Source organism: Camelina sativa, chromosome 6 (genome assembly GCF_000633955.1).
Source record: "Camelina sativa cultivar DH55 chromosome 6, Cs, whole genome shotgun sequence".
NCBI classification, from domain to species: Eukaryota; Viridiplantae; Streptophyta; class Magnoliopsida; order Brassicales; family Brassicaceae; genus Camelina; species Camelina sativa.
In genome coordinates this window covers 5,476,547-5,488,481 of record NC_025690.1, presented here as the reverse complement: position 1 = coordinate 5,488,481, position 11,935 = coordinate 5,476,547, and the positions used below count along the sequence as shown (strand labels likewise).

Genomic DNA, 11,935 nt, shown 5'->3' with positions numbered 1-11,935 from the left:
TGAATGTGAAAATGACACAACAACAAACTTTATTCCACGAAGTATAAAAATACGTAGTAAAATAACCAACCCTATAGGATGATCAACGTCACGAAGTAAAATAAAAAAAGGTACAATGGGCTGCAAACCCTAATAACCCTTTTATAGTTTTATTTAAGCATATAACATAGGGGTTACAACAAACATGGTTTAAAGTTCAAACGGAACAATGTTTTCAAGAACGGTTGATCTTTTGGAGAACATGAAGTCTCGCCTCTGCGATGAGTTTGCTATGTTCTTGCACACTTTCACCAACTTCCTTGATTTTCTCTGTTAACTTATCTATTTCCCCCTTGATTACTTTTAGGACAAGTTTCGTGTCCTCCTCATCTTCTTCATTCTCAATAGCATTATCTGCAAGTGCCAACATAGTGTGGATACGGTCTTCTAGCCCGCTGACTAGAGTTGATACGGTCTCTGTCGCTTCTTCGTTGGTTTTTATACCCTTCTCCACCGATTCTTCAATATCAACCAGTTCATTCAGACCGTCCAACTCTTTCTTCAGATCAGCCTTCTTTTTCTCTAAGATAGTGTAGACGCCAGCCCATCCCGCCGCAAGCAGTGATGAAGACAGAGCCCCGAAGCCCGCAACCGCACCAACGCCTGTTGCAATTAAAACTATCGATATGACGGCAGTAATGGCAACAGTAGCACCGAATACAACATTCGCAATTAAAATCTCTTGCTCCAGGTTAGAAATTTCGTCAAGAATCTTTTGTTTAGCCGCACATACTTCCTTCATAAGGGATTCTTGCTGCTCTTTGATCAACTTGAACTGAATCGTGAGCACTTGGCCATCAAAGGGATCTCCCATGGCTTTAAACTTCTTCAGATCCTTCAAGGTTTTCTCATACTTCTTCTTTTTCCCACCAGCATCCTTCTCTGCCGACTCTTTCTCAAAATCTGCCACGGCCTGTCGAATGAGAAGTTGGCCCATTTCTGCGTCCTCGACGCAATTCTCTATAGTATTGAAAATCTTTAAAGTCTCCTTGGTGCTTTCGAAATAAGCCTCGACCAAATCCTTTAGAGCTTTGTTCTCCCACACATCATGGTCGCCTTCAGTAATGAACTTTGCCACACCTTCGGTAACTGTGTACTTCGTATAGGGACACCGACACTACAAGAAAACAGCATCAAACCGACAGGCATATCCATCAGTTTTCCGTCGGAAACGACGATTATCGACGAATTACACACGTAAATGTCCGTCGGTTCTAGAGCGTCGGAAAAAATAATCCGTCGGAAATCTGTCGGAAATTACCAACTGATTTCCGACAAGACAAATACCGACGGATAACCGACAAACATGTTGAGTCGGTAAACCGTCGGTAAATACCGACGGATTTCCGATGGATATCTTACCGACGGATTTCCAACGGATTATGTACCGACGGGTTTCCGACAGCATTATACCGACGGGTTTCCGACAGCATTATACCGACGGGTTTCCGACGGAATATTTACCGATGGGTTTCCGACAGCACGAATACCAACGGAACTACCGACGGTTTCACGATTGATTTTTGAAAAACTCCATCATTTCCGATAGAAAACCGAAGGAATGTTTCGAAAAAATCCGTCGTTTCCGACAGATTACCGACCGATTTCTTCGAAAAAGTCCGTCATTTCTGACTGATTACCGACTGATGTATTTTTTGTATTTTTTTTAAATTGCATAATTATTCAAATTTTAATACTAATTTTTTTGTTAAAATAGAAATGCTTATATAATAATATTTAAAAATTTTAGGGAAATATTATTTCGTACAAACATGGAAAATATTCTAAAAACCGAAAACATAAATATTTTACAAAACAAAGCTAGAATTCAGAAATCTAAAAGGCAGAATGTCTTGTCCGCATCTCGCTCATGAACGCTGCTAGATCCTCATCCCTCTTCTTGTTCTGCTCGTCCCTTCTTTTGTTCTCCGCTTTTTGTTCTTCCATTTCCTTTTCCAATGCTGCAATCCGAGCATCCTTCTCTTGCAGAGCTTGTTGGAACTCTTGTGTGGGAGCAAATGAGTAACCCGTTGATTGAGATAACGGGCTTTGTTGGGAGAGATTTCCAAGTCCAAAAATCCGTCCCTTGTTTTTTTCAGTTTCCTACACATTCATTTTAAAAAGTATTCAAACATTTTAAAACAAAACAAAGTAAAATCAAATTTTAAAAAAAAACAAATATTACCTCATAAAAAATCTCGTTTAATTTCTCTCTTCCAAGTTCAACAGTAGACTCCGATCCTTCAGAAGATTGTTGGGAACTGATTATCTCCTCTTGCCGCCTCCTCGAACTCTCAACAACCAGCTTAGCTCTACCATCTTGTATTTGTTTGGTCTTTTTGTTGGTATGCATATCCTCCATCAAAGTAATATGGTCTGGTACCACACCATCCCTAATAGTCTAAAAGAAGTATTTTAATTATATAAAGATTGTCTTATTAATGATAAAAAATAACAATTATACGAAATCTTAAAACTTACAAGTTGGCGTTGTCGGGTATAGGCGCTAACTGGACCATTGTTGTGGGTTGCCATGCCCAACCCGCCACGGTCGCTCCTTCTATTCTGAGAATATTTTGAGGAAAGTGAAACTGTATTTACTTCACCCCAATATTGAATCAAACCTTGGAAGAGATCATCGCTCAACCCTTTTGGCACCTTTCCTTTCTTCCACTTTTGCTTCCACTCATTCAACATCTTAGAATATTGTCTAGCAGCCGCCTTCTTAAACTCTTTTCGAACGTTGTTGGTGATATCCGGATGCCAAGTGAAATCTTGCTAAAAAAAATAGTAAGATAATGCATTATGAGAAAAATATTATAAAACGATGTTATAAAATTAAAGTAATAAAGTTGAAAACTGTACCGCAAATTGCTTAAACCACATTTCTTGTTCTGACGAAGGCATCACTGAAAACTTTGCGTATGGTGTTTTGAGGATTCCATACATCATACGCAAAAGAGATTTTGTGATCCCATTATGCGAATCACAAAACCATGTGGTATTTGGAGCGCCATAAGGATCTAAACGGGGGATAAGTTCTCGTCCAGGTTGAGAAACAAAATCTTCAATGGTCATCTCCATGGGAGCATGTTGTGAAGCTTGTGAATCTGGAATGGGGCTATGACGTGAATCTGGAACCACTAGCTTCTCCAGCAGCATGGTTCCCACATTTGTTTGCAACATAAGAACCATAGTTTCTTTGGAAAAAAAAACAAATTTAGATCCTATATGAATATAGGGAAAAAAAACAACAGAGGCACAAAAAGATGGTAAATTTTAAGCTGAAAAACGATTGGAGTTTGATAATTAAGAAATATAAATCCAGAGTTTTAGTTTAATTAAAGAACATAAATGATTGTTTTACCAAAAACACAAAAATTAGTTTTTTCCAAAAATAACAGTATTAGTTTTTTTCCAAAATCATTTTTAGTTTTTTTCTTCAAAAACTAAATTAACACATAATTTATAACATTAACACATATTTTACAATAATAACAAATAACTAAACTTTCAACCAAAAAAAAAAATTTCTAGAAAAAAAAACAAGATAAAACAATTAAACAAAAACCAAATCATCAAAAAAAAAACGAAATCTAACACCCTAACAAAAACAAAAACGAAATCCAATTCATCATTCATCAAATCACAGTCTAACAAATCACACTCTAACAAATCTAACACTCTAAATCTTCAAATTAATCTAAAGCCAAATCTTCATAAAATCTAATAAATATACCATAATCCTAAAAAACTAACAAAAATTAAGGAAATATGACAAAAAATGAGAGAACTTACGCCATTCTTTAAAGAGAGCCGCCGGAGTAGATCCGCCGGAGTAGAGACAGCCGCCGGAGTAGAGAAATCCGCCGAAGTAGAGAAATCCGCCGGAGGGAAGAAAGCCGCCGGATGAGGGAAGAAAGCCGCTGGTTTGGACGCCGGAAGTCGCCGGATTGGAAGCCGATTCGTCACCGGAATTTTGGTTACGAGAGCGAGAGAGAGGATCTGAGAGTTGGCGTTATGTCGACGAGTGCGAGAAAGAAGATGAAATGACTTAGGTTTTATCGATGTTACCGACGGAAATACCGACGGAACATCCGTCGGAATTCAATAAAAAATTTAATTCCCCGAGATACCGAAAATTTAATTGTATTTCGTTCCCGGGGTGAAATTTCGCAATCCGTCAGAAAAAACCGACGGATTACCGACATAATACTTTTCCGACGGTGTTCCGACTATTTACCGACGCATTAGATATTAAAACCCTTAATCTTATTATTTTTCTTGACAAATATGCTTATATTATGTAGTTTATATTTTTTCTTGACAAATATGAGTAAATTATGAAAAATAAAAAAAAATTGATAATTTAAAAATCATTCTATTAGTACTTTAGGCAAATAACATATTCATTTTTTTAAAACACAAATTTTGATGATTTTAGTTTAAAAGAAGATTATATAGTCATTGAAACTTCATACTTTATACATCTCTTATTAAATATGTGCGTTATAGAACAAAAATTAGAGGTTTTACAAAACTCCATCGGAAATCTGTCAGTATCCGTTAGTAAAAACCGACGGATTACCGACAGCACAAGGAAAACCGACCAAAATTTTACTAACCCGACGAAAGTTAGATATCCGTCGGTAACCCGTCGGTAATTTCTGACAGATTACCGACAGAATTTACCATTTATTTTTAATTGATTTTTTTAATTATTAAGTTAATTACATTTATTTATTTTACTAAAAATTTTGAAAGCAAATATTTATTTATTACAAATATTTATTACTAAAAATTTTGAAAGCAACGGTCATAAAACGGCTATAAGAACGGATACTTTGGGTCGTCAGAAATCCGTCGGTGATTCGAAAAATGTAAAACGGACATATTTTCTGACGGATTTTCGACGGATATTACTGACAGACTATATCCGTCGGAAATCCGTCGGAAATCCGTCGGAAAAAGTGACGGTTTTTCGACGGATAAAGTCTGTCGGTAACTTACCGACGAAAAACCGACGAAATCATTTGGCGTCAAATAATTTTCGGAAATCCGTCGGTAATTTCCGACAGACAAATTTCCGTCAGTACGTCCGTCGAAAATTACCCTGTTTTCTTATAGTGCGAATAGACTTGGATTGAGGCTTGGCCCTAACGGGGATTGATTCTATCGTTTTCATGGTTTTCTGCTGAAGCGATGCATCATAGGATTTGAGGTGTGTGTGTTCTTCACAAGCGGATTTGTAAGCACTCAGGTGTTCTGCGCATTTCGACATCAAATCTTCGTATAATGCCATCGATGATATTACTGAAAAGGGAAAAAAATCAAGAAAAGGTAGAGCGTTTAGCATCTGCTTCCCAACAAAGACTTTTGGAAACATTCATATTTTGATTATTTTATTTTATACAAATTAACTAATTAGTTACAGTTTTGTAATATAATATTAAGCACAGAAAAAAGATACAGTTACGTTGTAAAAAACTGATGAAGAAAAAGTAATATTATCAGTTATAACAAATAGAAAATACGAACAACACACAGAAAAATTACAAATATGTATTGATATAGTTATATGTATAACCGATTTAGGCCCCGATTGGTAACGGCTGTTACTTATGATTGTAAAGACTTTAACTTTAAAATTTTAGTTGTAGAGAATTTGGTTGTATATGTTTTGATTGTAGGAACTTTAACTGTTAAAATTTGATTGGTAACAAATACTTTTAAAACTGAAGCTGTTACTTTTATTATTAAAATATATTAAACTGATGATAATGAAAAGAAAAATTATTATTATTGAAATGTGTAAAAATAATAATTAATGTGTAAAAATAATTTATATAAAATTTAAATATAAACTTTTAGAGAGCTTTTAAGTATAATAGGAAAAGAAAAAATTAAAATTTTATATTTGTTTAATTTTAAAGTCTGGTTTTCACGCTTTAAAAATTCTCGGAAAACAAAGAAGAAAAAAAAAATGACTTCTAAAGCTTTAAAAAAAATAAAAGTCAGAAAAGTATGATTGGTAAATAAATGGCTGTCAAAGCTTTAATTTTTTTTAAAGTCTTAAAAGTCTTGTACCAATCAGAACCTTATTTTATTATAAATTTGAAAAATATATAAAAAAATAAATATGAGCAAACTAATGAAACAAAAAAAGGTTGTAAAAAGAGAAAATGAGCTTGAAGAAAGACAAAAATTGGATCAGAATAGTGGAGGATATCGATCTCAACCTTCTTTGACCAATATATTGTAGGTTTGAAGTTCGAATGATTTTTAAGGTTAAGTGATCTATAAGAATTTATAGGAGAAAACATGGACGAGGAACCCGTGTGTTTGGTTAGTTACAACTAAAAGTCTCAACAAAAGTCTATCCATCTCCAAAATCAGTAGTCCGTCAGTAAATGTCTTCACCTATATGAGTGATGTCTACACCTGTATGGAGTAATGTCTTCACCTATATATTTAACGACTCCAACAACTAAGATTCGCCTTGGCCCAAAAATGATTCAAATCGTAGCTCCGAGAGAATACGATTAGGGTTTTTGTATATAAAAGAGTAAACCCTAATCGGAGTGAAACAGAGGAATAGGAAGATGAATTCCTTTACAGGTGATCTATTAGCAATTATACTAGCACGATTACCACTAAAGAGTATCACAACTTTTCAACTGGTTTGCAAGCAGTGGAAATCTATAGTCGAGTCTCCATATTTCCGTGAACTATTCCGGTCTCTTCACCAAAACTCACAACATACTTCACCATGGTCGCTCATGTCTGGGGATGGTGGGAAAGAAGTTATATCTCACTACGGATGCACCAACACTTCGGGACTTAAACGATCTCTTTCTCTTTCTCTTTGTCCTATTACTATTTTTCCAATTCATTTAGCTTGAAGGGAAGTATTCACTTGCATGGCCTCAAAAATGACACTGAAGAGGTTGTTGTGTCGATGGACTTCTACGCAGATTGCATGGGATCTGATCAATATCGTATTACCTCTCTCGTGTTGCATCTTGAAACCCAGTCCTTCAATGAAGCGCAGCCCAACCTTACATGACAAACAACAACAATCCACCCGCAAACCACCGCCTCGGCTGGAGTGAGAGAAAACAAGTCCAATGCAAGTGCATTAAACCAGCACCGTAGATCCATAAGAATAAATCCCCAGCCCCTCACTTCCCCACCAAGCCAACGAACCCACCAGTGAAAAAAAAAGACACACGTAGTCGCGAAACCCAGATTTGCCAGATTTAGCCCCAAAGTTGACGTCGTCCTCAAGCCTCTCCATCGATTCTTCACCAGCGACCACCACTACACGAGACTCCGCTTCAGACGTCGAAAAGCTCACCGGAAACAATCATCTATAGAAACCCAACCGAAGTCGAAGGACGGCTTTACTGATTCAAAGCCGACGCCGGAAGGAACAGAGTAACCAGAAAAGAAGAAAAGAGAGCCCTCTTCAGCGCGCAGGAAGGACAAACCGAAGAGGCAAAAGGCTCAGATCTAGGTTTGGTTTGCAGAGAGAAGGGAGAGACAAAATATTTAGAGAGAGAAGTGAAAAACTTTGCAACAAAAATTTACGTATTCCTTCTAATCTATTTCCATATTTCTTTTCCAAAATAATGGATGTTGTTGAAGCTTGATCTCAAAAAGGCTTATGAGAGGATCATATGTGATTTTTTGGAGGACACCCTTTTAGCAACTGGCTTTTCAGACATCTGGGTACGTTGGATATTACAGTGTGTCTCGGGGCCATCTATGAGCTTGTTATGGAATGGGGAGAAGACAAGCTCGTTTAAACAACAACGAGGACTAAGACAAGGGGATTCCTTATCCCCATACTTATTTGTCTTGTGCATGGAGAGTTGTGTCACATGATCGATCTATCTGTGGCGGATAAGAAGTGGAAACCAATAAGTCTCTCTCGAGGAGGACCGCAGTTGTCTCATATTTGCTTCGCTGATGACTTCATCCTGTTCGCGGAAGCATCAGTGGCACAAATAAGAGTGATTCGGGGTGTGCTCGAGCAGTTTTTTATAGCGTTTGGGCAAAAATTCAGTCTTGATAAGTCGAAATTTTTTTTCTCCAGCAATATCTCTAGCGACTTGGAGAAGTTGATAAGTGATGAGAGTGGGATAAAGTCCAATAGAGATTTAGGAAAGTGTCTAAGGATGCCTATTCTTCACAAGCGTATGAATAAAGAGACTTTTGGAAGCATTCTGGAGAGAGTTTCCTCTCGATTATCGGGGTGAAAAAGTCAAGTTCTTAGCTTCGCGGGTCGATTGACTTTGACCAAAGCGGTGTTATCGTCTATACTAGTGCACTCCATGTCTACCATAATCCTGCCACAAGCTACACTAACTGCTTTGGATAAGGTTTTTCAATCATTTATGTGGGGTAGCACACCAGAGAAACGGAAACAGCATTTAGTGGCTTGGGACAAGGTCTGCAAGCCAAAAGGTGAAGGAGGGCTGGGAATTCGAGCTGCTAAGGATATGAATAAGGCGCTTATAGCAAAGGTGGGGTGGCGGTTAATAAATGACACGGATAAACTCTGGGCAAGAGTGGTTAGGAGCAAGTATAAAGTTGGTCATATTCATGACATAACGTGGACTGGAGTAAAGAGTAACTGGTCTTCAACATGGAGGAGTGTGGGGACTGGGTTGCGTGAGGTGATTGGTCCTGGTCACAGCTGGGTCATTGGTGATGGCAGAACTATCAGATTCTGGGTTGATAGATGGTTGTTGTCTGATACACTTTCAGGGAGTGAGTTAGCTACTGTTTACCTGGGAATGAGTTCGTATTGGCAAGAGACTTATGGATTGAGGGAGTAGGCTGGGATATGTCTCGGATTGCTATGTATATTTCTGAAGATAAGAGAATGGAGCTATTGTCTGTTGTTTTTGACACTTCTACAGGAGCAAAAGACAAACTGTCATGGGGACTTACACTAGACGGTAAATTCACGTTGTGATCTGCATACCAAATACTAATACAGAATGATGCTCCTAGACCGAATATGTAAGAATTCTTCAGTCGAATATGGAGCGTACAGGTACCAGAAAGTGTGCACACTTTTCTTTAGCTCATTGGGAATCAGGCATTGATGGTAAATGCGGAAAGACATCGTCGACATTTGAGTGACTCGAATATTTGCACGGTTTGTAAGGGTGGAGTTGAGACAATTCTCCATGTTGTGCGAGATTGCCCAGCTATGTCTGGAGGGTGGTTACGCTTGGTTCCACTACAGAAAAGGTCCGTGTTTTTTACTCAGAATTTGTTTGAATGGGTGTATGATCATCTGGGTGAACATGGACCTCAAGAAGTTTTTCCTTGGGCTATTAAATTCACAATGACAGTATGGTGGGATTGGCAGTGGAGGTGTGGGAATGTCTTTGGGGAACAAGGGAAATGTCGGGATCGAGCAAAATTTCTCAGCGATCTTGTGCAGGAAGTGGCTATGGCGAATCAGTTATCGAGAGGGGGGCAACAACGACCAGTAAGGGTAGAGAGAATGATAGCGTGGAAGAGGCCAGAATCGGGTTGGTTGAAAATGAATACTGATGGTGCCTCTCATGGCAACCCGGGTTTAGCTACTGCAGGAGGAGTGTTGCGGAGTGAGACAGGGGAATGGCAGGGTGGGTTTGCACTGAATATCGGGCGTTGTTCTGCTCCTCTGGCCGAGCTGTGGGGAGTATACTATGGTCTCTGTATGGCTTGGGTAGACTTAGAGATTGATTCTGAGCTGGTGGTGGGTTTTTTGAAGACACGGATAAGTGGGTATCATCCGCTGTCTTTCTTGGCGTTTGTGACATGGCTTCCTCTCAAGGTACTGGATAGTCCGTATTTCTCATGTGTATAGGGAAGCTAACTGTATGGCAGATGGGTTAGCGACCTATGTGTTTTCATTGCCGTTAGGTTTTCACACTTTTGATTCTGTTCCAAATGTAGTAGAGCCCCTGTTCAGGGCTAATCTTCTTGGCCACGCATGGTCCCAAGACGTTTGTTTATAATTTTTTCTATTAATTATAATAAATCACGGGTGACTTTAGTCGCCCGGTCCCCTACCAAAAAAAAACTATTTATTAATTATTTTTTCTAAATTATTTCTCCTGTTCATTGATATATTTAGGTAAACACTATATATGATTGATGACAGTTATGAAATATTCGCTTATATAAAATTTCAATTACAATTGATAGGTGAAAATTTTAAACTTTTATTTCAGATACAAAATTTTTTAAAAATATAAAAGTCAATTGTGTTAAAATTCAAATCTGATTAAAAGAACCATGAAATTAATTGAACGTCAAGGCGAGGCAGGTCGAACTGGTGACCTAGCATATCCTAAACCGTTTCTTTCATAAGACAAACAAAACATTTTTATAATCATGAATTAATCTTATTTTCTCATATTTAATTGATCACCACCATCTATGTATTCGAGATTTGTTTTTCACTATTTTCTTACTCTTCATATTCTTTCTAATCATTTTCATTGTCAAATTTTCATGATAAATGTAATCGTTACTTTTACCGTCTGGTTCTTTGTGATACTCTTCTTCTTCCTCTTCCTCATCAGCTTCCTCACATTCTTCCACTGAATAATCATTTAAAACCCTTATTTTAGACTATCACACAACTTGTTAACTCATCAAAACTCTAAGACCAAAATCATTGCCTTTTGTCTCGTAAAATTTTTGCAATCCACATACCAGATTAGTCACTACATGAACCCAATTGTTGATACTTTCACCTATATACTTAGATCCACACATATTGAAACTTTTTAAACCAAAATCTTTAATAGTACGAAATTGCAAATTACTTGTAGAGAAAGTAATATGAACACATGTATAGCTAATAAAACATGTGTGCTTGTCATCGATTCTTCCTCTTTAAACCTCAAAAATTAACTCAAACAACATCTAATCAAGATCTTGCGAAGTCATTCCTTCTTTCTTTGACCCAAAAATAATTTTACATAAACAATAATAAATCATCTATAAAGTCATACATAAATATGTTTTAAATTTTTGATAGTTAAATATTAATAATACTTAAACTTCTTATAGAGTTTAAAATTTATAATAAATTTCTATGGAGGTATTTATAATATTTTAAAACATCCTATAAAGTTTAAAAATTTATAATATTTGAACTTTTTTAAAATTTCAATAATTATAATATGTTAAACTTTTGAAATTTTTAAATTTGGACGCATGATAAATCAAGCTTTCTGCTCATTCGTAGTTGGAAACATATTAGTCTTATTAATAATGGTTCTCAGTCATTGTCTAAATTTTTCTAGCCGATGTGGGACGTTGTAAATACACTTATTTATAAATATTTTATTATAGAAATTTAACATAATTTCAAAAATGTTAAATATTGAGTTGTCTGATCGAGATTGGTCGTTCTAAAAAAAAATCTTAATATAGAAAATTCTGGAAATTTAAAAAATGTTAATTAGTGACATGTCGAATCCCGATTGGATGTTTTATATCCTAGGTGGACAGTTTTTAGAGCTTATAGCTTCTACTTGTATTACAACACTTATTTATAAATATTTTTATATAGAAATTTAACATAATTTCAAAAATATTAAATATTGAGTTGTTTGATCGCGATTGGTCGTTAAAAAAAAATCTTAATATAGAAAATTCTAGAAATTTAAAAAATGTTAATTAGTGACATGTCGAATTCCGATTGGATGTTTTATATCCTAGATGGAGAGCCTTTGGAGCTTATAGCTTCAACTTTTATTTAGTATAGATTATAGATTTATTAATGATAGCACTTATCTTCACCCGAGAACCCTAATCCTAAAACACGCATGCTTTAGCAAAAAACCCTGATCCCATTGACAGAGAGAGGTAGGAAGAT

General features: G+C 36.4%; 1 protein-coding gene across 1 annotated transcript; it reads right to left on the bottom strand.

Annotated features, from left to right (window-relative positions):
• Positions 214-6,303, bottom strand: LOC104790471 (UPF0496 protein At3g28270-like). Its single transcript, XM_019246706.1, has 4 exons — positions 6,279-6,303; positions 5,159-5,352; positions 2,957-2,984; positions 214-1,128 (listed from the first exon to the last, which is right to left on the bottom strand). The coding sequence occupies exons 2-4, from the start codon at positions 5,339-5,341 to the stop codon at positions 215-217; spliced, it is 1,125 nt and encodes a 374-aa protein (XP_019102251.1). The 5' UTR covers positions 5,342-5,352; positions 6,279-6,303; the 3' UTR covers position 214.

What these genes read in the sequence shown, in the direction of transcription:
- LOC104790471 (XM_019246706.1), bottom strand. Translation starts at nt 5,341, where the DNA reads ATGGCATTATACGAAGATTTGATGTCGAAATGCGCAGAACACCTGAGT. An exon ending in AGTCTATTCGCACTATAAGA is followed by an intron (nt 2,985 to 5,158) that starts AAACAGGGTAAT and finishes TGCGTATGATGT; the next exon opens with ATGGAATCCTCAAAACACCA. An exon ending in CTCAAAACACCATACGCAAA is followed by an intron (nt 1,129 to 2,956) that starts GTTTTCAGTGAT and finishes CGAAGTACACAG; the next exon opens with TTACCGAAGGTGTGGCAAAG.